This window comes from Brienomyrus brachyistius, chromosome 1, assembly GCF_023856365.1.
Source record: "Brienomyrus brachyistius isolate T26 chromosome 1, BBRACH_0.4, whole genome shotgun sequence".
In the NCBI taxonomy this organism is placed as follows: domain Eukaryota; kingdom Metazoa; phylum Chordata; class Actinopteri; order Osteoglossiformes; family Mormyridae; genus Brienomyrus; species Brienomyrus brachyistius.
Genome location: NC_064533.1, coordinates 35,375,752 through 35,401,030, shown reverse-complemented (window position 1 = coordinate 35,401,030; position 25,279 = coordinate 35,375,752). Strand labels below are relative to the sequence as shown.

General features: G+C 42.1%; 1 protein-coding gene across 9 annotated transcripts; it reads left to right on the top strand.

Moving 5' to 3' along the window:
• The first annotated feature begins 6,845 nt into the window (after positions 1-6,845).
• On the top strand, positions 6,846-25,026 carry LOC125745372 (myc box-dependent-interacting protein 1). Of its 9 annotated transcripts, none has more exons than XM_049018167.1 (18): positions 6,846-6,891; positions 13,949-14,029; positions 14,491-14,545; positions 14,666-14,760; positions 15,332-15,427; positions 15,508-15,615; positions 15,999-16,091; positions 16,398-16,483; positions 16,885-16,960; positions 17,650-17,705; positions 18,131-18,175; positions 18,660-18,729; positions 19,100-19,228; positions 19,556-19,651; positions 20,359-20,382; positions 22,069-22,131; positions 22,343-22,444; positions 22,528-25,026. In XM_049018167.1, the coding sequence occupies exons 1-18, from the start codon at positions 6,886-6,888 to the stop codon at positions 22,627-22,629; spliced, it is 1,383 nt and encodes a 460-aa protein (XP_048874124.1). In that variant the 5' UTR covers positions 6,846-6,885; the 3' UTR covers positions 22,630-25,026. The 9 variants fall into 9 exon arrangements, with proteins under 9 accessions (XP_048874124.1, XP_048874104.1, XP_048874115.1 ...); XM_049018147.1 differs by lacking the exon at positions 6,846-6,891 and adding an exon at positions 7,123-7,573; XM_049018158.1 differs by lacking the exons at positions 6,846-6,891; positions 18,131-18,175 and adding an exon at positions 7,123-7,573.
• The last annotated feature ends 253 nt before the right edge of the window (positions 25,027-25,279 follow it).

Genomic DNA, 25,279 nt, shown 5'->3' with positions numbered 1-25,279 from the left:
ATCAAATGTCCGATGCCTGAGATAGATTTTAAATGCTTTCTTCCATTTATGCCAACATCCATGCTTTCCTAACACACGTTATAAATACAAATAGCTGTGCAATGTAATTATTTAGTGTCAGCCTCATGCTCTGCTCAACTGTACAAATGCCTCGTAGCCTTATTCACAGGTTTTAGGCTTCAGGGATAGTTCTTTTACCTGTTACCAGCCTTTGAGTCTTATCAGACAGTACATACAATCCCCACCTGTGCTGGTTAGAATACAGCCAAGCCAAAGGGTGGATAATTCATTGTTCTGTTGTGTAAAATCAAAGTGGGGATGTGGGTAAAAGGGTTTGTTCATGTTTCAACATATGCAGCATAATGTTTAATGCCTTTGCAATGATGGGCAAGAAATGAGGTATTTGCTTGGCAAATTAGACAGTGAGTCATGCTCATCCATTCATTGAGTTTAACCGTAAGTATCAAGACAGTGCAAGGAAGCACAGACCACAAGACAGGGTGTCCCTTTGACAGGATGCTCTTCCTCCATGACACTTCCCACACCCCTCATTAACTGCATGAACTAATGCTAAGGTATTTCATTAGTTTCCAGTTTGATTAGCCACATGCATGAGCGTACACTCTATGTATGTAGGAAAATGAAGAAAAACGAAATGATTAATGATAAGAAAATGAAATAAGACAAAATATAAAAGCATATGTACATATCTGTATATAGATTAGGTAGTGTATGTCATAAAGATGTAAAATGAGGAATGCCTGAAACGGAGGCATTGGCATAAAGTGCATATAACGTGTTAGCTGTCAACAGTCATCATTATGTATATGAACAGCAAAGGGAAGAAACTAGTCCTAGGTCTCTCAGTGTTGGCTTTCTGTTTGCAGTAACGCTTCCCTGGTTACAGCAGGCTGTTGTATCACTCTGTATACAAGCATTTTGAATAAGGCTGTGCCTACAAGAAGGGTTGTTATGGGGGAAAGGTGTCATCAGAGCATTTTTTGTTCTACTATGAACAAACGGGCTCGTGTGATGGAAACTGTGTAATCATCAGAACTGACCACTCAGTTCTGCTCTGTGTGCAATCATACCACCTAGTTGGTAATAATTATCACATGGACACACTAATTTGAAAAAAATGCAAGAATATAGACGAGTTCTTCCAACAGCAGCCCATGACTGACATGTGGCTCTATATGTTGCATACTCAAGCTGTGTTTGACTTGCCCCAGCTTGCTCTTAAGAGACATCATTCTCTGCCATGCGAAAACAAGATATGGCTGAGAAAATCTTCAACCAATCAACAACTGCCAGGACTGGTCATGCTTCATGTCCTTAGAAACATCAAGGCTGACTGTGAAAAAGTTTTCCGTGCCACTGGATCCACCATGTTTCCAGTGCTAAGGTAAACTAATGATTAATGAATTCTGGGAGCGCTAAGCTAAACATGCTAAATAAGCTATAGTAAAATGTGCTGAAAACAAAAATGTATGACTTTTCCTAAACAATTGGCATTTAAAAAATAAGTAAAATCTTTTCCTTTCAGTAAATGAAATAGCAGTAACCAAGGAAGTACCCAGAAACACATTGCTAATCTAAAGTATGTACATTTCAAAAACTTGGAATGTGAATTGACTCCTTATGATAATTGTAAAAATTGTCATTTTTAATGGTCTCCCCCACACAGAAAAATGTTCTCAGTTAAAATTAGGGGCTGGCTAGGCCAGTATTACCACTGCAGCTAGATGAAATGCATGATAACAATGGGCAAGGTCAGTAACGGAAGTGGTAGGAGCGCCACCTACTGAAAAATATGTAGTTAATAACTAAGAGTCGAATTGTTAAAATTGGTTATTTAGTGCCACCATGTGACGAACAGAGTAATTACAGAGGCTTACATTATGACACGTTATAATAATTATCATGTTATCATAGATCATATTTGGAGAATAGAGCTCTATAACGTGTGGGAGACTGTCCCCAGAAAAAACCTTTCATTCTGATTGAACCAAGAAAATATAAATGCATTGCAATGTGTTTCAGTAGCACACAATGTAAGTCAGGATGCTATGAAACAATATTACAGAATTTAGATTCCTATGTTCAGTGTTTTACAGTTTAATTTTAATTTAATTGACTGAATGTCTTTGACCCAAACAGAACTTCAGCTTCTTATAAAGATAAATGTTCTCATATTATTGCACTGAGTTTAACTGAAAACCAAATCACTCTTTTTCTATTTTACCTTTAGTTCTGTATCCATTTTCATCCTTTTCTGTATTGTGTAGTTTGAGTCCTTCATGTGCAAATTCATTTGATTTTTTCCACTGCTATTCATCCTGCTACTTATCTTACTCATAAGCCAGAGTTATCATTAAAAATGCCAAATCTATTCGGGTCACTCTAGACCAAACTGACACTATGTCTTTTTTCAAATTTTTTGGAAGAGACGTTTTCCAGAAACAGATGGGTTCAGTTCAGAGCAATACAGAAGGATACCAGTCAACATGTGGATTAGCTGTGGCACTGGCATCTGTGTGGGCCAGAGGATTGCAGCATTTTGAGTCTCAGTCTAGAACAGGCGAAAGCAAGAGCCACCCTATGTCCCTGCTTGATCATTAAAATAATAATAATAATAACAATCGCAATTTTATGTTCACGTTCCATAAATGATCACAAACACAACTGCTACTTCCACGCTGGTGCACAAATATCAGCTTTGCCAAAAAAGCAAGTATCTTCTATTGTATAGTAGCTTAGGCCCCCTATGCCCTAATAGCTAGTATGTCCCCCTTTAGCTTACTGAAGCTCAACAAGACGTTTCTGAAACCATATATCAATCTCTGAAATCGCTGGCAGAAAGTTTTCCCCACTCTCCAGTGCAGAATTCCTTAAGCTGTGTGATGTTTGAAAGGTGTCTTGCTTACTCAGCCCATTTCAAATCACCCCACACCCCACAAGATTCAGATCCGGGCTTTGACTTGGCTATTCCAGAACTCACCATTTTCCTTCTTCTAAGTCTTTTCTTGGTAGATTTATTGGAATGTTTTGAGTCATTGTTATGTTGTGTGGTTCACCCCCACTTAAACTTCAGCCTCTGGACAGATGATCTCACATTGTCCTCAAGCACCCTCTGATATGATGAAGAATTCATAGTGGATTATATGATGGTGAGCAGGCCAGGTCCTGCTGCAGTAAAACAGCCCCAACCCATGACATTTCCACCCCCATGCTTCACAGTTGGTATGAGGTTCCTTTGCTCAAAATCTGTCTTTGGTAACATGTCCTGTTACTGTGTCCAAATAATCCATTGTTAGATTCATCTGTTCAAAGCACATCATTCCAAAATTTCTGGTCTTTGTCTAGGGGGTCTCTGGCAAACTTCGGTCTTCCCCTGTATTTTTTTTGATAGCAAGGGTTTCCTCCTTGCACAGCTCCCATGTAAATCAAACTTGTGCAGTCTCTTTCTGATGGTAGATGCATGTACTTTGACATCAACTGTGACAAGAGCTTCCGGTATGACCCGTGATGACATTTTAGGATTTTTGGAGACTTCCTTCAGAATCTTGCAATCTGCTCTTGGGCTGAACTTGCTAGGACGGCCTGACCTGGTAATTGTTTTAAATGTTCTCCACTTGTAAATTATTTTCCAGGCAGTGAAATGGTGAAATGTCTGATTCCAATCTTTTTGTATCCCTTCCCAGACTCATATGCATCTACAGTCTTCTTTTTGAAGGCCTCAGAGAGGCAGGCACCTTGGCTGACCAATACCTGGCTAACGAAGCTAACTTTAGAGGTAAAGAGCATGTGCTGATACAACACATTGCCACAGCCACCACAGTAAACCACTTCAAGAATGAGATCCCAAGTACAGTGGGTGATACCTCAACACCACACTAGCTCAACTGGAACAGTGTAAAGTTTTCTGGCAGCTGGATCGATTTCCTGGTTGATCTATGTTCCTACCCTCATGAGCTCTGTGACTGAATGATTGAGATCACAGATATAAATGGCAGAAATAGGATTTCCTTCGCAGGGTGTCAGGGCTCAGTCTTAGATAGAACGAAGAGCTCATCCAACAGGGAGGAGACCCTGCAGCAGACCCAGGACACGCTGGATAGATTATATCTCTCGGCTGGCCTGGGTGTGCCAGGATATCCTCCTGGGGGAGCTGGAGGAGGTGTTTGGGGAGAGGGAGGTCTGCGCATCCCTGCTTAGACTGCTGTCCCTGCGACCCAGACCCAAGTAAACGACAGACAATGGATGGATGGATGGACACACTTAGCATTTATTTGTACTTAAGATACATTCATTTGAACTTAATTTTAAGGAACTGACAATATGTCTGGGATATGACAAGTAGAATGTCCATCCATCCATTTTCTTTAGCTGCTTGTCCTATTCAGGGTCGTGGAGGGCCTGGAGACTATCCCAGAGGCTATGGGTGTAAGTCAAGGAACAACTCAGGATGGGGTGCCAAACCATTGCAGGACACACACACACCATTCCCACCTACAGCCAATTTGGTAACTGCAATTAACCCTCAGTTTCTGGACTGTGGCCACCTGAGCACCATGCAAACTCCACACACATGAAGCCCAGGTGGAGACTTGAACCTGCTCCCAGAGGTGTGAGGCAACAGCACTAACCCCTGCATCAATGTGCCACCTCCAAAGGCTTGTGTTTGAAACCCAAATTTCCAAATCCATTCTTTAATGGAAGCAAAATATCCTTGATTTTAAAAAATGTATATTGCTTGCTATAAAATTTCAAAATATTGATATCAATGTAAAAAAAAATCAATACAGGAATTCATCGGTTCATAAAGATATAGATTTTACTATTTTACAACCACTTGCAATAATTTACATATAATTTCTTTTTCGTGATACCAAATTTCAAAAGCTTCGTGTGTAATTTCATGATATCTCACAAAGCATGACGTTTGCAAGTGTACTACAACTCGTAATTCAACTCACTGCAATGTGAAACCCAAAGGTGGTAACCTATTTACAAAAAAAATGACGGTCTCCGTCATAACATAATTATAATGAGTAAATACCCTCTCAGAAAAAAGGGTAAAAAAATTTGCTTCTCAATGGGGCTGCACCCTCATAATTGTACATTTTATGGTACAGAAATGGACTCTGAGGAACACCCTAAAGGTACAAACAGCATTAATGTATTATTGAAATGTTCCTCAGAGTCCATTTTTGTACCTTAAAAGGTACAATTACCTACAGCTAAGGGTACAATTGGCAGACCCTTGAGGGTACAGCCCCAGTGACAAGCAAAGGTATACATTTTTACCCATTTTTTACCCTAAGAGTGTAATACTACAGGGTGGCATTCAATCACCATTATAGAAAATACTTATATAAGTAATTCACAAAGTACATATGAATATTTACCTAAATATTCTTCTTCCCGGTTTAAGGGTGTATTTGTCTAACGGTTTGTGGCATGGAGCAATTTCTGAAAGATGTATTCTTTGCAGCACTTAAGATGGTAACCAGGAGCATCGATAGGCCTATTTTAGGGGGGCTTTGCACCACGGGACAAAAGTTCAAAAACGAAATCAGAAGATTCTAACTGCCAGCGGTACTGGAGAAACCATATTTTGCATCTGGATTTGACATCCTGTACAGATTCTTGCTTTTGTAAATAATAATAATAATAATAATAATAATAAAAATTGTCATTTAATGGGTGATTCTCATGAAACCATCAACCTCATTTCTGAAACCTCTGTATCATTACCGCAAAGGTGTCCATTTAATGTTGAGTAGTTTGCTTATAAATGCATGTGTAGATGATATGCTGTGTTCCTTCACGTTTGCCACATTATTTCAAACATATGTTTTAGTGAAACAGGAAAAATACTAGGTTGTAGATTCCAGAAAATGTTGCGGTAATGACAGAAATCATCTATCCATCCATCCATTTTCCAAACTGCTTATCCTACTGGGTCGCGGGGGTCCAGAGCCTATCCCAGAAACAAAGGGCACGAGGGAGGGAACAACCCAGGATGGGGGGGCCAGCCCATCGCAGGACACACTCACACACCACGACGACATGGGGAGAACATGCAAACTCCACACACATGTGACCCAGGCGGAGACTTGAACCTGGAACCCAGAGGTGTGAGGCAACAGTGCTAACCACCGCACCACCATGCCGTCCCGTAATAAATATATAAATGTCAATTCGATGGTATTCTGCCGGAGACATAAAGATAAATGAAAAAAGTCGGTTATAACAATCATCCGATAATAGCGATCAGTTTCACCCAGATAGACGTGATCACTATAAATGGATTCTAACGGATTTCTAACAAAAAAACCGTTATAACGGACTTCAAGGGATATGGCAAAACAGCATGCTATATCTAAAGTCCGTTATATCCAGAGTTGCTGTATGCCCAGAACTACAGGACTACAGCCATTTACTCATGCCACACCCCAGCAGACACACTTCTGGTATAGATTATTATGTTGTACATGTAGTCATCCAACTTTACCTGACCAGATGCGTGACTATTAATAATCCCGACTACTTATCTGCGCTGGATATCAAAAGCGCCCTAGGGACCGAACTGTTTGTCCGTTATAAGCGAAATTCCGTTACATGTGAGTCCGCTATATCCGATGTTTTTTCAACATGTTCGTAAAGGCGCACGGCCGGGACCAGCGGACCTCGTCCGTTATAGCCAATATTTTGTTATAAACGAGTCCACTATAACGGGATTTTACTGTATTTCAAATTTTCGAAACCAGGCTTTGGTGAGAATTACCGTAATACAGGGGTGTCCAATCTTTTCAGACTTTTTATTACCTTGTTGCTTTAATTGCTCTATTTTAGCTCTGAAAACTAAGGACTAGTACAATGAAGGTGTGTAGACGCCTGCATACTTCGGTTAGACAATCAGCCCCTCACCTGAAGCACTTTGATCAGCACCCTCTGTATATTTGCGTATATTTGTCACTGTTGACTGTTATTTTTATTCTATTAACGCCAGCTAGGTCTATTTAACTATTGCTCTTATTGACATTAAGGCAAGCTGTCCACATAAAACAGTGTCACCTGTTTCTTTAAGAGGCCGTCCAACAAGCTGTCCAATGATGGGAAACTGAACGGGTTTATTTCAGGCAGACATTTCCTGTGCTTCAATGAATTGATGCTTCAAGCGGAATGCACTGGCAAGACCTGCACTTGGTTTTATCTATATTTACATACGATGTATTATTATAAGATGTAATATTAATTTCATGTAGTGCAGTTACCGTATAACGTCTAACTGTAAGTGCCTGCAGTACTGCAGACTCAGGTCGATCAGAAAGCGCTGTTTCGCTTTAGGGGGGGTTAGTAATCCGGTGTTGCACACAGGATTATCCCTTCTGTTTTTATTCGTGTTTTATTCCTCCTGTGCACGTACCGCTACTTCGACATACTTATCTGATCCCAGGACGTCCGAAACCGCTAAGAAAACAAGATGGCTGAGATGAGTAAAGGGGTTACCGCAGGGAAATTGGCCAGTAATGTGCAGAAAAAAATAACACGAGCCCAAGAAAAGGTAAGAAGTGGACGATGGACGTTATCAGCGCAATTAATCCAACGCATTTTTATTATCGGCGGCCAGCCTAGCTGGGAAACCAGCTGAATGTCGGAGGTTTAAGATATTAGCGTTTGTCCGTATTGTCACCTCTCTTTAGGTGAGTGTCAGTGTATGCAGTGGGGGATTGCGGTGTTTTGTAACGATCTGCTATTAAGAATTGCTAATATGAGTAAACAGATAAATTGATATGGTAGTACTCCAACTTGCATTTTCCTCTAATTGTTAAGTTTGTGATTCAGTGATCCATTTCCATTGCAGTGTTACATGTCATCTGAAGAGCTGTATACACGCAGAATGTGGAGTGTTTTGCGAACAGGTTTATTTCCAGTCCTAGTGTCATTCCCCTGAGGGCATAAAATGTTTATGCAGATCTTTCCTTTGACCAGCAATTATTCCTCCCAGAGCTATCATTGACAGGAAGCGTGAGTCACGTTTGACAGCGACTTCACGCAAGATGTGCATTTTCAGATGAAGCTGTGATTTGAGTATTTTAACAGCCCTTAGGACTCTCCCAGAGATATACATTGTTTCTTTAAGCAACCACTGGGCATAGCCATGTTAGTATCATTCTTGTTTTTTTTATTATTTTCGTGACGTTTCTCTTCGTAGGTTTCGAATGTGTTTTCATATTTAACAAATTTTTCAGGAAAAAACGCATTTCAAGTGTGTACCTTTGTTGTATTTTGACTTGGATGACCTGTGTCATTCTATGTGGATTTAAGAGTTTAGTCTTCATCTACAGGCTCAATCTAATACTTGGGTATGGATATCTTATGGGTAATGTACACCTTTATAATATTTTATAATATTTTATCATATATGAGGTTATTGTGTTAACAAGAACTCCATAAAAATTTTCAAACACAGGAGACACAAGAAATCTCTCTGTATATGTTTTATAAGCTTGCATGGGGAAATTCAGGACAATTCTTGCTATTGTAAAGATCTGACAACACACACACAAACACACACATTTCTGCCAGATATGTGGGTCTGTCTGTTTCTGCACCTTTATTTTATATGGATCCTCAGCTGAGTTTCTGGCTGTTTAATGGTAGGTTGGATTTATTTCCGCTTCACCCAGCCAGAGACCCCATTCGGTAGAGAACACAAGCACAAATTGAGGAACAGCTGCAAGTCACCGGGAACCAGTCTGCAGACATTCCCATTCCAGCCAGCCAGCTTTTTGGAGATGCTTTCCCTGCTTGATTCAGCACAGCTTTACCAAAACAAAACTCTTACGACTGTGTTTTTATATATTCTTTCTTAAAGTACTTTAACTTCTGCGTCACTTCCCTCCCTAACCATTCTAATCCTTTTTGGTTTTCCAGCTAAGTATTTTCTCATTATTATTGGTCTGAACACCCAATACACGAAGGTACAAAATGATGTCTTTTCCTAAGTCCACAGATATTTTTTTTCTTTTCCAGACATGTCTGTAGTGTGCGAATGCATACAGACAGGTGCTATTAGCTAGGCATCCTAAAGGAGGAATTCTGCGCACAAAGCTGATTAAACCTTCTGCGTGGAAGGTCAGGCCACTCTCGCACGTGGCAGGCTAAACTAGACCTGGTGGCAGGTGGTCTGCTCGTGTGTCCGCAGGGAGGACGGCGTGTGGACTGTAGGAGCTGCCTGGGTCTGAACAGCTCACCTTCTGATCGACCCTGTTGAAGCTATTCGTGGTTCTGATGCCCCCTCCCCCCACACCCCTGTACTACTTAACTCCACCCCCTCCATTTGCAAAATTTTTAAGGCCAGTCCAGCAATAGGTCCATTTCCACACCTGTCTTCCCCTGCAAAGTCCCTCAGTGGGATATGGCTGGGCACCTATGAATAGATTGCAGCCTGCATCCCACTGGCTAATCCCCGTGAACTTTGGTGTGTGGTAATCATGCCACTGGCCTGCGGTATTTTTGGTTCAAGACTGAAATTGAACACCACTGAGCAGAAGTTAAGCTTGGTCTCCTAGAAAACAAACACGGTGACACTGGCTGGCTCCGGAGACTAACCCCCACCCTGTGTGGCCTTTTATCTCTCCTCGCTTTGGCCATTAAAGTTCCAAACCCGGTTGGTAATTGAGACCATTCTTAGCATTACTGTTACCCGGTAAATAAATAGTTGAATGCATATGTGAGCTGAATGCATTGTTGGAGAAAAGGCTGCCCCTTTACACTCACTTTATTGCTCTGAGCAGAGCTGATTACCTTTGCTAATTATCATCGCTAAACAAATGTCCACAAATATCACTGGGGAAAAAAAAAAAAACAAGAAGATGTAAATAGTAAGCAGAGGAGTGAATTGCTCTGCAGCAGCTGAGGGTGGAATGTGCCGGACAGTTTTGGGATCTGGTTTCTACCATTCCTCTTACCCTCTGGACAATGTGGGTGCCATGTTGGGGGAAATGAGCTATAAGTGTCCTTGATTGGGCGGTGTGCTGTTATGAATGAAATACATGAGAGTTTGGGGTTGTGTGTGGGTACAAGTGAAATTTATTGCAGTGGCATTTTTAATATGCTGATGTCATGGTATATTTCTATATCTTTCTAAACTGTTATTCACGGCTCCCACCTTTTACTCCCATAGTTCTTCCTTTTACCCAAATCATGTTTAATTTCTGTAGAACTTGAGCCAATAAAATTAGTGCGAAAAAAGGCAAAATGGTAAACATGTAGTATATGTGCAGATGTAGGAGCAATGGCTGTTCACCTGATGGATTTTGTCTCTGATATCTGTGCTGTGTTTGGAGCTGGAGGGGAAGATACCTGTGGAGGTCATGGTGATTTTTATTGGATCTCCAGCCAATAAGCACTGTGAGATCTTCCAGCTAATACCTCTGCAATTATCTGCTGCCTTCTTTCCATGATTATTGGTTAATTATGGTGCCTAAAGCCTTTTAACATGGACATCATGGATATTATCATCAGAAATGGGGTTAAATAAAATGTGAAGATAAGTGTAACAGTAACCTTGCTTTTTAATGAGCAAAAATATTTTAAAATGGGCAACTTGATAAGCCTCATACCTTAGGAACTGTCTCACAGAGGCCTCTCATGGATCAAAGACTTTTATTTCTGTTTGAGCTCTGACCTTTGCCCCCATGTAAATGCATGTTCGTGAGCCCCTATCATTATTGGCAGTTGCTTCCTCTGCAGCAGATCCTGTTGACTTGTTCTCTCAGATAAATTATTTGTTTAAGAAATTGTGTTTGTACTCTGAGCCAAATGTATCATGCCTATATATATCTGCCACTCTCACAGTAATGTTCCATTGCTCTGGTGGCACATATATATTTTAAAGTGAGACACAAGTTATACAACTGCATTTTATTCTTGAAGCATTTCTAGTATATCACACAGCAGAACCCCTTCTGGGTCTGAAACCGGTTATTAATCCATTGTCTTAAGTCCAGTGAGTAGTTCTGTTGCCTTGCTGGCCCTTTTCTCATTTTTCTGTCCCAGTTTATATGCGAAGACAAGAATAAGTATAAGGCCATATTTGCTTCTTTTAATGAGGACTGGGGAGCAGTAATTGGTGTTGGGTTGGGTTCTGGAGCCTTATGCCTGAGCGTGGTGATCAGATAAAACCTGACCTGGTCAATGCTTAATGCTTCTGGCATTCTCATGTCCACTTTGCTCTTTAATGTCACCGAGTAATAGAGCTTTGGAATGAAAACACATTCTTGCATTTTATAATTAAACTGAAGTTTTGACTTCCTGGTACGTCTTCTGGGCATATGAAGGCCTATTCCATTGTACGCACCTCATGATTAGCTTGGTGTGTAAGACCGTACCGAAGGATGTACAGTGTGTGCTTACATCAGGCATCTAGTCATTTACAGATAAATAATAAATAAGGGTCATGCTCATGTGATGTTAGGCGTTATTGGTTTCCTTAAAGAATTCCAGTTAAATTTATTTTGCTTTTATTAAAATAGGGTTGCCCATCAGTCAGTAATTGACTGTTGGGGATATAAGTGGATTTTCTCAGTAGGATTCCCTGGCAGGATGTGTGCTCCATGCCTGGGCTAAGGCCGTCACTTTTTAACCGATAGTCAAGCATCCGTTCGAACATAATGTGAAAAATTAACCCAATCGAATTTTAAGTGTCACTGTAGCCCATACGCACATTAGCCTGTTTCTTGTAATCTTGTTTGCCGTCTGCGGAGCCCCTAAAAGGTCAGGGTGGGAAAATATTTTTTTAAATAGTTTTGTGTTCCCTCGCAATACTTTTGCGATACCTGTGTACTTACCCACTTGCTAGGATAAAGCTAACCCTTAGCAAACAGTAGTTTATTCAAGTGTACTACGAGTATACTTATTTTATACTAAAAACTGAGGCAGTGTACTTGAAGTTTACTTTTTATATATTATATTTTATATACTTAAGTATACTTCATTATGCTATTCTTGACTTATACTAAATATAAAGAAAAGTCTAAGACAAAGTGCATTAATACTTACATTTATACTTTAATATACTTCTCAACATTCTGTCTTGTGATTTTGTAAATACATTGCAGTCTATTGTACATACAGTATGAGTTAAATTTAAGAATACTTTAAGTATTTCAAGTATATACATAGTATGCTCCAAGTAATATGCTAAGCAAACTTACAAGAAGTGAAATGGTGGCGCAGGAAGTAGTGCTATTGTTTGGCAACCAGTGAGCTGCCGGTTCGAGCCCTGGTTCCTCCTGACCCCATCAAAGTGTCCTTGAGCAAGACACTGAACCCCAAATTGCTCCCGGTGTGCAGGCAGCCTCCTCCACCGGCGTGTGGATGGGTGAGTATGTATTGTGAAGTACTTTGAGTACTTGTAGGAGAACTAAAAAATATATATTTTTTTAGTTTTAGTAATTCTAAGTTTATAAAAGTATACGTCAAGTGTACTTCAATAAATTTAAATGTGGAGTAGAAGTATATACCTAGTAGTAGTATATAGATGAGTGTACTTGTATACTTTACAAATATACTTAAAGTATACTTTTATAAACTTAAAAATATTCCAATTTAGTCAGAAGAAGTATTAAATTGGTATACTTTCTAGTACATTACAAGTACATGGTCCGTAGTATATGTGCTATACTCAAGCATACTTAATAACATGAACTTCAAGTGTACTACTTTTTGCTAAGGGAAATAATACAGATATGTCCTGTAAAGTGTACTTTAAGCATTGAACTACTATCAGTGTACACCATGTAACTTTAATAGTATGTCTTTATACGTATTTATTAATAATTGCACTGTGTCTATTCACCGCCAGTGACTTTAAGCAAAATAGCTGGGCTATTGAACGTGAAGTGCGCGCACAAACACTGAAATATATATTTTTAAAAAATTAAAAATTGAAAGATATTACAACCAGAAAACAAGCATATAAAGCTAACTTTACCGAGGTGTTTGGAAGGTCAGGCCACTCTCTGGAACATTTCAATATAGATCCGCATATCCCCACATACATTGTCAAGTGAGAATATCAGGCAGGTATACCCGAAAGTGGGCTCCGGTTTAAACTCTAACTATGACACCGCGGTAAAGTTAATTTATATTCAGTTTTCTGGTGTAATATCTTTCAAGAAAAGCAAGAAACACACAATTGTTTTCCGGATTTCTTTACGGTGAACCACATGTATGAAAGGTACATGGTGTGCATTGTCCTCCATAGTTTATTGCTTAAAGCACACTTAACTGGACATGTCTGCATCGTTTGGTATTATATACTTATTAGTCTATTAATTCTTTTTGCACTTAAACGGACACAGTACAGTCATTAGGAATGCAGTTATTTGTAAATCTCAAAATATTTACCGACCTTGTCCTCTTTGGGGCATTATACAAATGTGACGTTTTACGGGCTGTTAATAAAATACTGAAAAGAATGCGTCGGGTTTTTTGGGGCGGGGTCACGGGTATTCGAATATATTCGAAGGATTTACGGGACTTGATTTTTGAAAAATGTGACAGCCCTAGTCTGTGCTGTCACCTGTAGAGGGCCCCAGTCTTCCTGGAGGCAGGTTTCTCTAAGGGCAAGTTTAAGGTGATTTTGGAAGTAAATCCCTCTGTCCAGTATATTTTGATCTTTGAAGCTAACATAATGGTTAGCTTAATAAATGTGTGCTATTGATTTATGTTCCTTCACATGATTTGGTTTTTATTAGTTTGTGTTTAGATGGCATATTTTAGCAGTTATTCCTCTTTGCTGGGTTTATCCTGCATACCCCAGGTTGTTTTTCCTGTATTTTGACAGTACTTCTGTTACTTTGCATTGTTGGTTTAAACAATATTGACTGTGGCTGTTAATTTTGTTTTGCTTTGTTCTGCCCTCTTTCAGGTCCTGCAGAAGCTGGGAAAGGCAGACGAGACGAAGGACGTGCAATTTGAGGAGGGTGTGATCAACTTCAACAAGCAGCTGGTGAGAGTCTTGCCATTCTTGCCTGAGACCCCTCCCATTATGAGGCAGCCTTCCAGATCCCCAGATCGCCCCCCCCCCTCCCTCTGTCAGCAGTGAGGTTCTGTGCCAGTTGACTAAAATGGAAATCTGAACATAATGTTACATATCCTTATATAAATCCGGAACTCGTTAACATCTAGAAGGCTGTTATTACTATTGGCCTCAGTGTTTGTGTGCATGTGTGTATCTCCTTCCTTGTGTCCTGGGCTTCCTTGCTTTGGTACTAGAGGCTCATTGTGTCTTTGTACTGTTATAGAAATGTGAGTCTGAATTATATGTTTAATGCGGAAGCAACGTTTGGGAGCTAAGGAGGGCCAGTGTACCAGTCCAAACCACTTTGTCTCTCTGTGAGGCTTAATCATTTTGTCTTTCTCTCAAAGTCATCTGCTGTTCCATGGATGTGTCATGACTTCTGTTTTCAGGTAGAGGGCAGCAAACTGCAGAAGGACCTGAAAGCTTACCTCGCCGCAGTAAAAGGTTTGACCTCACATTGCTGCTCCGTATCTTCTTGTCCTTGTTCCTGTCTGAATTTAATGTCTGCCTGGCCCCGATAGTCTGGGCATTCAGTGATGTCTCCTTCTTTCCGTTTGCCCACAGCAATGCACGAGTCATCCAAACGCTTGCACGAGTGTTTGGCAGACATGTATGAACCAGATTGGTATGGCAAAGACGAGATGGACTCCATTGCTGAGGTTGGTCCTGTTCACACTCAGTTTTGGTTACACTATAACAGAAAAACTCTGTTCTCTGAAGAAAACATGAGTCTGTGTGGCTTGAAAATGGGTATAAGGTGTCTTTGTCTATGTCAGCACAGAAACGTCCCTGTAGATTAAGTTTTGAGAAACTTAATCCGCAATATTTTTTTACCTTGTCCTTCAAGTCAAACTGTAGAGGTACCAAAACACACACACAGACATTTGCACACATTTGTGTTGGTTCTTCTTTTCTCCTGTCAGCCGTCATTTAATTTTGCATGGTTCTGTCCTTCATCACCGCATGTCTCTCATTCTTTACTCAATCCTCATCCCTGTCACTCTGAAGGAGATGATAGAGAAGGAGCTGGATAACACATTGGAGGTAAACAGGATGCAGAGCAGTGCTGGGTGCTCTGAAAATGTGGGAGCAGTTTGTTTTAGTAGACTTTTGTACTGCAGGTTTTATGAGAGACAAAGGGTAGGTTTACAGTAGAAAAGCGAACATCTGTTTGTCATGCTGAGGGCTGCATGTGATTATGCATGTGTATGACGGTCTTTAATGTTGCAGGATACTGATCTGCTATGGACAGACTTCCATCAGAAACTGGTGGATCACGCCCTGATTTCTATGGACACCTACCTGGCTCAGTTCCCAGACATTAAGGTAGGCAGAGTGCTAATGCTGCAACCCCTTAAACCTTCAGTGCCCGGTGGCACCCAAGCTGAACGCGAATCTCTACTCAGGCACGGATCGCCAAGCGAGACAGGAAGCTGGTGGATTTTGACAGCGCACGGCACCACTTTGCTTCCCTGCAGAAGGGGAAGAAGAAGGATGAAGTCAAGATCGCCAAGGTAATGCTAGTAAAGTGAGCGACTCCGTCATGATGGCACAGAAATGACTGGTACCCTTCTCTCGTGACAGTAAGGGTAGAAAGTCTGCAGACATGGCAGTGGTGTGCAGTTAACCAGCAACTGGAGAGTGGCCCGTTCTGCTGTTGCACTGACTTATATACACATGTGTGTGAGCATGGCCGTGTGTGTTTGCATTGTGCCTTCTTTGGACTCGATGATTTTAGCGTAACAGAAACACTGACAGCCCAGGTTGACCGTTTGACACGTTGGCCGTGTCTTAATCACAGCCCTTTGTCCTGCTTTTGTCTTTCCCTCTCTGTTCCTCCACCTCACGTCCCCTCACACTCTTTGCGTGCTCATTCTGTCACTCTGTGCACGAGCAGCCGGTCTCGCTCCTGGAGAAGGCTGCCCCAGGCTGGGCTCAGGGGATACTGTCTGCGCATCACGTTGCCCAAACTAACCTGTCGAGAAACCAGGTGACTGATGAAGCATTGCGCTACTCACGACTCACCCCGCATCTGAATTTACGTGCTTTCCTGCTCAGTCTTAACATATTTTCTGAAAAGTCGAATAATTATATAGAAATGGTACATCAAATTATGGCATCACCTGTTATGTCAGTCACTAATAACGGAGTAATTTTAGTTCAGTCTTAGAGTTTCTCATAATTTCTGAGCAGATGTTGCAGGTATTTCATAAACATTTCACATGGAACTGAGAACCGTGTCCACGCATGGCTACATCGTTTGCGTGTGTGTGTGTGTGTGTATGTACACTGCTAGGCAGAGGACGAATTGGGAAGGGCTCAGAAGGTCTTTGAGGAGATCAATGAAGACCTGCAAGAGGAACTTCCGTCACTGTGGAACAGGTGAGCTCATGGAACAAAAAGACAGACTAATCCCTCCTAAACTGGGGGATAAAGCAATCAGCCTCTGCAATTTACACAATGTGGCTATAGATCCCACCAAAAGGAGGGCGTATGGAAGTTAGTCTCTCTCACCATAGTGGGTTAAAGAAGGAGTTAAGATTCTATTAAGACAAAATATGGAGAATGAAAGACTTAGTTCTTCTGGAATCTGAGAATAAACTTAGACTAGTACTATAGCTTGGATTATGACATCTGGTCCTTCATTGACCAGAAAGATGGAGACACACCTCCAATAAACTGGTATGGACTGGGAGAGTTGCAGGTCATTTTCAGACTTTGGTAGACATTGATTGGTGGTCTGTTTACTCCATGGGATAACGCTCACTGTGTTCTCTCCCCAGTCGTGTTGGCTTCTATGTTAACACATTCCAGAGTGTTGCAGGGCTGGAGGAAAAATTCCACCGAGAAATGGGAAAGGTGAGTGATGTCACAGCCAAAAGGCATATTTACGGCTTTCTCCCCGATGATGTCATTCTGTGCATGGGACCTTCCCAAAATCAGTGGTGTCAAATCTTGCATTGTTCCTCTTTTGTGTCTTTGTCGTTACCTCACGGCCGCGAGATGGAAATCGCAGTGTTTCCCAGCCTAGTCCTTGGGGACCCAAAGATAGTTCACGTTGTGGACAGTCCACAGCTCTGGTAGCAAAAATGTGGACTTTCAGGCAGGGAGCTGGGAGGGAGAAAAATGTGAACCGTATGTGGATCCCCAAGAATTGGATTGGGACACACTGCCTTAAACCAAACAAGAACAGTTTACTTTAGTATCAGAAATGATCTGCTGCGAAGACTTATCTGAGTACACATAAAAATGGGGGGGGGGGGGGGGGGGTGTCTCTGCTGCTCATAAAGCTTAGTTGATTAGTTACAATCTGTATTTACAGACATTAGTGGTCACATCGTTTTTTCAATGTCTGTTTCACTGCAAGCATTATTTTGTAGTAATAATAATAAAAAGATAATTTTTGATGGCTCACAGTTTTCCACAAAATGTACAAGTTTTCCGTCACCCGGCTCCCTGTTTTCACTGCAGTCAGGCTGACATACATGTATACTGTAATGCACCATAGTTCCTGTAGTTATGGGTTTTCTCTCTCTCCATGTGTGTAGCTCAGTCAGAACCTAAATGACGTGATGACCAAACTGGAAGATCAGAACCAGCCCGGGTAAGCTTAAACTATGAAGGAGATTTGAATACAGGCCCTCAGACCTCACCTCATCATCTGTCATTTAATAATTGTCATACATATCCATGTAACATTAATACATGATATAAGTATGGCATATTCATTGTAGATTAGAATTCTATAATATTGCTTTATTATATATTTGTATCTATTTTTACAGCTATCTGCCATACATTATGCATTATTTATTATGTACAGTTTGGTTTTCCACAAATATTCATTGTATTTCACCTTTTTTTCACCCCTAAATCGACTTATATATATTACTTATATAAGTAACTCAAGAAAATTTCAGATGACAAATGTTTTCAGACAGTCCTCACGGTGTGTAAGAGGTTGGAATTTCTTTTGGTCTGAGTCGATCTTGATGATTTAAGAATAAACCGAACCGCACCCTTCAACAGAAAGGCAGGTAAACTGGGTCTGAAGACGACAGCCACTGGGAAGAGGTAACAGCAGTGGGAGAGAGTGCATTGTGCTGCTGGGATGGGCTCTGGCTAGGGGGTGGACGTACAAGGTTTGCATGACACCGGGAGTCCCTGGGGATAGAATTTGCATGGCCCAGGGAAAAGATTAACATTCAGTTCATCAGAATATGTGCGTTGTTTTCTTGTGAATGAGTTAGTGTTTCACCAGGTGAGTATGCATGGTTACAGGTGTATAATGAGGTTTTCTTATTACCAAGTGAGCTAAGATGAGTGACCTAGCATGGTAATCAATACACTTTATTTGGTTTGGCATGGTGGGATTCAGTTTAAGTATAGCTTGACCTCCTGTCTGTAGGGGGAGTGTGCTGCATTACTTTGCTGCCCCCTGGTGGTGATATCTTTGATTTTCCATCAGCACTTATATTTGCTCACATGGTAGGTGCATGCAAGAGCAGGTGCCAGTCAGTCAGTGATTCTCTTTTTCCTGCTTTTTCATTGGCTACAGACAGGAAGGCACCAATAACACCCTTTCTCCACGAGGATCAGGACCACCCATCCCCAAGTCTCCATCCAAGGTACAGGCCCTGTTCTCAGAGGTCTCTCGCCACTGTGGAGATGGGGGTGAAGGAAAGTGTCTGGATCCCATCCAGAAGTGAGAGTGTTTGGGGTGTCTACTTGCACACAAACATATGAAGGAGGGCGACTTGGTCTTTGGCTTGTGTCGGTGGACTCAAGAAGCAGTGACATCATTGTGCTGCCCCCTTGTGCTCAGGAGGACTTTCAACCCAATGAGACTCAGTGTCACATAGCATTTAACACTAACTGCAGCACGGTGTGGTGGCATGTAACTGGCATGCTAATAACTTTGTGCTATCTGTCTCCCTCTACTACTGGCATGTGTCGTGCACATTCTCGTGTGTCCATGAACGCTCGCGGGCACCGCAGCTGAAGCCGGGGCCGCCGGTACCCCCACCACCCAAAGTGACCCCGTCGAAAGATGTGAAGCAGGAAAACATCATCGACTTCTTTGATGACGCACTCGTGCCCGAGATTAATGTAACCTCCCCTTCACAGGTTAGACGGCCACCTCCCCTGGGTAGTTACATGTCTTCCACTGCAGCATACGCCACCCTACCCTGGTTCATCCGTACCACTCCTGATTGTTCCCCCATCTGCCCCCTCTTGGTTCCCACCCTATACCCCTGCACCTTCAGATTCCCCTCCCATTTCTCTGGCCTTCCTCCACAGCATCCGTATCCCTGTCAATCCGTCTAATAACCACATAATGTATATTTCACAGCTGCTCCTACCTCCCTTTTAAGCCAGTTTACCTCACTCTCCTCATACTAATTCCAAGACCAGCTTTCCAGTAAAAGCTGGCTTCTCTCCTTCCGATGGCAGTGTGATTCTTCTGGGGGGGGTAATCTGCTTGATATGGATTTGGATACACTACCTGCAGTCAGCCCAGGGGGTGTGGTCTCATCCCCATCCTCCCAGGTGGGTCTTCCCTTCTGGTAGGGAAATCAGGAAGCTAAAGACACCATATTCTGTGGAAAATGAAAATGATGTAATATTGCTCTGCTGCGGCACCACTTTACACCATATATTGCATGATAAGAGAGTGCAATACTCTTCTTTTTCCCCCCAGTATTTAATCTTGGACTCCCTCCAGTTGTGGTCCTCGGTTGTAAAATCTTAACGTGAAATGCCTTCCAGCAACGATTTGTTTACTCAGTCTCACTGCATGTGGACGATTAACTAACAGGCGTCTCGGAGTACAGTAGCAGACGTGACTGGTGACCTCGCTGGGCTGCTGCCTATTCAGGTTTAATGTTTCTGTAAGCAAACACGGTTTGCGTGTTGCACTCCCAGCCACCAAGAGAGAGGCACCTTCCATGGGGTCAAAGTTTACCAAATGTGTTGACAAATAGGACATTTTAGGAAAGGTACTTGGAGGGGGGGGGGATAATACCTAAGTATTTGAGTGGAAAAAAATTAAAGCAGTGATAGATTTTGAATCTGTACAGTTCAGATTATTATTATGCTGAGCATTTGTACCTTATACAAAAATTAATTAGGTACTCAAATACTTTCGGTTACAGAGTGTAGTCAAAATCAGTAGGAGTTTTACTTCTGCTTGTTGTCTTGGTGGGAGACGTTACTTATTTACCTGTGATTTTCTTATCTTCCTTGCCTCACGGAAGGCGATGTCATGTAACACGTGGGAGGTAAGCAGGATCTGGACAGGGCACTCCATTGGCTTGAGTAACAGTATCTTTGGCTTTTCTTCTGCCTTTGCCAATTGGAAAATGTCGTGAATCAGTAGACTGAGAACTGTGCTCTTTTTCCTAATTGGCTGACTTCCGCTTAAAAAGCACATCCTGATTGCCCCAGTAGTAATTCATTCATTCAATTGGTAGTGAATGGAAAAACCAAGTGGGCGGGATTTACCATGTGCTGTCAATCTAACCCACTGGGATCTAAAATTCACTAATGAAAATGGGTTAAACACAACAGTGACTGACAGTGTATGATTATTCCCACAAAGCTCAAATACACACTTCTCCCATCACTGGCCCCTCGTCCCTTCCAATGTACCCCTCCCCATAAGTGTTCGGGTCCTGGCTTCTATAATTCATCTTTTTTAATATCCAGATTGCTTCTGAGACTGAGCTCAGGAGAGGCTTGATTTAAGACATTAAGCTTATCGATGTTTTATGGCTCATTCCTCCACTTCCAATGTTTGGGCTTGACAGTTGAGTGTAGGGGTTTATAGCCCCCTAGGAGAAATATGCATTTAGATCAGAATCAGTGTTAAAGTGCTTTCTCAATCTGCTTGTGACCTTAAACCGTATTCATGTCTCCTTCCTGCATTCCCATATTTGGCCCTTTTGTCCGTGTACCTCTGGCCCCCTTTGCCTCCCTCCTGGCCCCCCATGACCTCTGCCTCCCAAACACTGACAATGCCCTGAGAAAATGGCCCCCGCTCATGCCCCTGCCACTGAGGAGTCACTGCAGTGGGGCAGTGCAGACTGGCATGACGACAGAGGCCAGACTACACGCTCACATTGGGATTGCTCCTCCCTGTATACGCAGATGGGTTGGCATGACAGTGCCCAGCTTGCACAGGCAGGCTGGGATGATGATGATGATGATGATGATGGTGGTGGTGGTGCCAAGGTAGAGTTGGAGGAGGAGTCCCCAGCTGTCGCTGAGCCGGCAGACTGGAACAGCCCTGGGGATCAGGCTTTGGGGGCAGATGAGCAGACTGCTGCAGGAGAAACAATAGCAGAGCAGTACTAGAGTGCAAGTGCAGTAGCAGCCTAAGTAAACTGTACAGGAGCTGTAATGCTGGCAGGTAGACATGTGAAATTCTGTAGACTGGTAGTGGCAATTGTAGAACTTGTATGTCAATGGATGTTTCCTTTTTGTTTACGCTTTTATGCATAATTGATAGCTTCTGGTGCCAGGTAGGGTGGTGCGTCTTAGAATTTTACTGTAGCGTGACGTGATTGGCTACTTGCCATGTACTGTAACTGGTGCTGGGAAGACGACTCATTGGTCGGTCAGAAGGGAGGAGGCTTAAGTAGCTGCAAGCTAGTTACATTTTTAGTCTCTCCCAGAATAATAAAAAAAGAATTGCAGCTATATTTGTGCACGTTGTGGACAGTCAGAAACAGCATGAACATGAATGCTTGCTCTGTCTCTCACTGGCAGAATACTTGCATCAGCACTTCTACACACATAAAGACCCACGAGTGCATTTGTGTCTGAAAGGAGACCAGACACAGACTGGCAGGTGTTACATAAAGCTGCTGAATTTAAGTTTTTGCCTCAAGGTGACTGTAAGATTGTTTGTTTGTTTGTTTGTCTCTTGCTCTTCTGATGCCTGCTGGGACCTGGTTGTGTGGCAGGCGTCTGGAACCACAAACGGGTCTTCAGATGAAGCCGAAATGCCACCTGGCTTCCTCTACAAAGTAAGATAGCTTAACTCATATGTTCTTGTTCCCTGACAGCTTAACAAAAGGTTCCCCGAATGCCAGTAACTCACCATAAAACAAACATTGTCTTCCTCCTTTGAGAAACTGGAAGTAACAAAACTCTGTATTTGTTTTGGAGGGGGTTATTAATAATTAATTGGATTAAAGCGTGTACCAGGGTTGGATAATTCAGAATACTTGCTCATAGGTCAAGGTGATGCATGATTATGGAGCCACCGATGGGGATGAGCTGGATCTGAAAGCTGGAGATGTGGTACTGGTGATGTCCTATGAGAACCCAGAGGATCAGGTCAGTGCATCCCCCATTTGGCTGTCTGTCTTTATACGGTTCACCGTGCTGTGCGTCACCTGCTCTGAACATTGTGTCTGCAGGATGATGGCTGGCTGATGGGTGTGAAGGAGGCACACTGGCTTAAGAAAAAGGACCTCAAAGTCAAGGGGGTGTTCCCAGAGAACTTCACACAGCGCTTGTGAGGGCGCCAACCCACGTCCAGGCTCTCCTTGATCCTCGTCCTCCTGCCCCGTCATTCCGACACACTGGATGCCCAGCTTCCCACCGGGCACAGGAACAGAGTTTGTCAGCTGCAACAAACGCAATATGCATTTTGTACGCTTGAAGATTGACTCAGGTCATTAGAAGTGGTGGCGAGTTCGTTGTCGTGTTACTGTGGGACCTGGACAGGGTTTGCTTGCTTTCAAACTGGATGGAGAAGCAGCTACCAGCACTGTCTCACCAAGTCTCTGTACCTCCTTGGAAGACATGTGCTTCTGTTTCTCGTTGTACTTGACCATCCTCGGATTTTGATTAAATCATTGTTTTGTCTCAATTGCTCACCAGTGTTAACCCCCTCCTCTCTAACTTTACTGGCTTTAATGCCCAGCTCCCCTTAACCCTGGGTTCCAAGTGAAGTAGCAATGAACTCTAACCCGGCTTGATCTAGCATAGTCTCTTGCTCCTCTGAACCCTCTGTTTTGTATGATTTATTTTTTCTTTGCTTCTGTTTGTATTTCAGTGTGGTTCTTTTAAACCCTGTTATTCCCAAAACCAAATCTTAAATGAGAAAGGAATGGTATAGGAGCTTTTGGTAAAGAAACAAACGATTGTTTGAACATTATTTAAATAGTATTGTAAAAAAAAAAAATATTGCATGATGCTCTGTGAAATAGTTTTATCTGACATAAGAAATGCGTGTGAATAGAATGTGTATGAGCCTATGAAAAGTTTACAGGGGTGTCATTTTGATGAAGTCTCCGTGTAACGGGTCAGGCCTGCTTCTCCCAAAGCCTTCTGGGATCAAAGTATTACATTGAATACAGAGGTGTCATTAGCATCTATGTCAATTGGCAAACGTTTCTTTCTAAACTGTCAATTTTTTTGTTATTCAACAAACTCTTTTTTCAGATTCTGTAATTCTACCTACTTTTAACAGGTCTGGATATTTACAGACCTTTCATGAAACAGTTTTGTTTAACCATTTTGCACTAATGTTTGATTGTAGTGCCTATTTTAGGATTTTGTCATGAAGGCTATTGGCTAGCCTTTAATTTGTGTCACAGCTGCTGTCTACCTAGATCAGTGTTTCTCTACTCAGTCCTTGGGGACCCCCAGACGGTCCACATTTTTGCTGCGGAGCAAAAATGGGGACCCCCAGACGGTCCACATTTTTGCTGCGGAGCAAAAACGTAGACCATCTGTCAGTCGCCGAGGACCTGGTTGAGAGAGATTGCACCTGGGTAGATGTTCACAGAATAAATCAGCTTAGTTTTTGTATCAAAGTAGATGAGTTTTATTGCTTGAAGCCCAGGAAGGTTGCTCACACTGATAAGCAACCTTGGTCGAACGTTCTCTCCTCCAATGGCCTGCCTGCACTCTTAGATATATATCCGCCTGTTCACGTGCATTATCCGCACACAAATAGTCCTTTTAGACCTGTATATCTCATGCAAGAATTCCTTACTCCCATGCAAAGCCATGTCTTCATCCAGTAATTTTTGAGAGTACACTGAGAATTCTTGAATTTGAAATTATTTCTTCTTTTCCTGGAAAATCCGGAATATACTGTAGCTGCTTTTTTGTGCTGTGAAATTCCATTTCTAGGATCTGTAGTTCACGTATGCCTGGAAAAATGACCCCTCTGATGTTTGTGTGGTGGCGGGAGAGTGACATCTGTTATTTGCTTGAGAGGAAGTCTGATCTTCTGTAGTTGTCTTCAGCTTTAGCCAGTTCCGTCCTCCTCTGGCGCACGCTGATTCGCTGTTTGCTTCACGTGTACTCGGCAGAGTTATTTTTGCGAGTGCTGTGAAATTGAGGACTGTCTGCATTAGGTGCTTTTAACTGGTGGCAGGTGGGATACGTGGGATTCATTCTTGAACCCTCTCAACCTGAGACTTTCTGCGGTTCTGGAGGCATGAAACCCATCAGTAAAAATGTTTTTGAGCTTGTCTATTATTCTCATGGAATACGGCAGAATCGTATACTGTATGCCTGGACTCTTTCCCAGTCCGTATCGTAACGTGTGCATCTGTTTGTTTTGCTCAGGGTATTAGCACTCTCTCCGCTGGTGCCTCATGGTGCCGCAAACAGAGGTCTGTGTTTTAACTCTCACCACAGACTGTCACACTAATCTGGGTCACACTTGGAGTTAAAGCCGGTCCCTCTCTCCCCAGACACAGAAGCGTCCATATGTGTTATATCAGTCTGGTACATATTTCTGGGTTCTCTTTAAATAATTGTATGCTAAGAACAGTATGTTAACTACCACATATCAATAATCTTTGTGATGTGTTGAATATTCTGCTGTTATTTTTTTTTTTTTCAAATGACCCTCTGATCAATTACATTAAATATCGATTTAATCTGTGGTGCCATCAGCTTCCCTTCTTAATACTTTTGACTTTTTTTTTTTAACTGTCTTCATGCGTATACACACAACTGCTCTGAAATTGCTGAGAATGATTTGCACATGATGACCAGGAAGAACCCCCCCCCCCCCCCCCCCCCCCGTAGTGGAATCTATGCAAATGTGAAAAACAACAATGTGGGATCAGGGGGGCCAAGGTAAATATTAAAGAGAAGGAACCTGATTAATGTCAAACTGACTTTACACAAGCTGAAGGCAAAGGT

Coding starts and splice junctions, on each gene's coding strand:
- LOC125745372 (XM_049018147.1), top strand. CDS start 7,493: ATGGCTGAGATGAGTAAAGGGGTTACCGCAGGGAAATTGGCCAGTAAT. Junction 14,761..15,331: donor AGATGGACTCCATTGCTGAG/GTTGGTCCTGTT, acceptor TTAATGTTGCAG/GATACTGATCTGCTATGGAC. Junction 22,132..22,342: donor CACCTGGCTTCCTCTACAAA/GTAAGATAGCTT, acceptor ACTTGCTCATAG/GTCAAGGTGATGCATGATTA.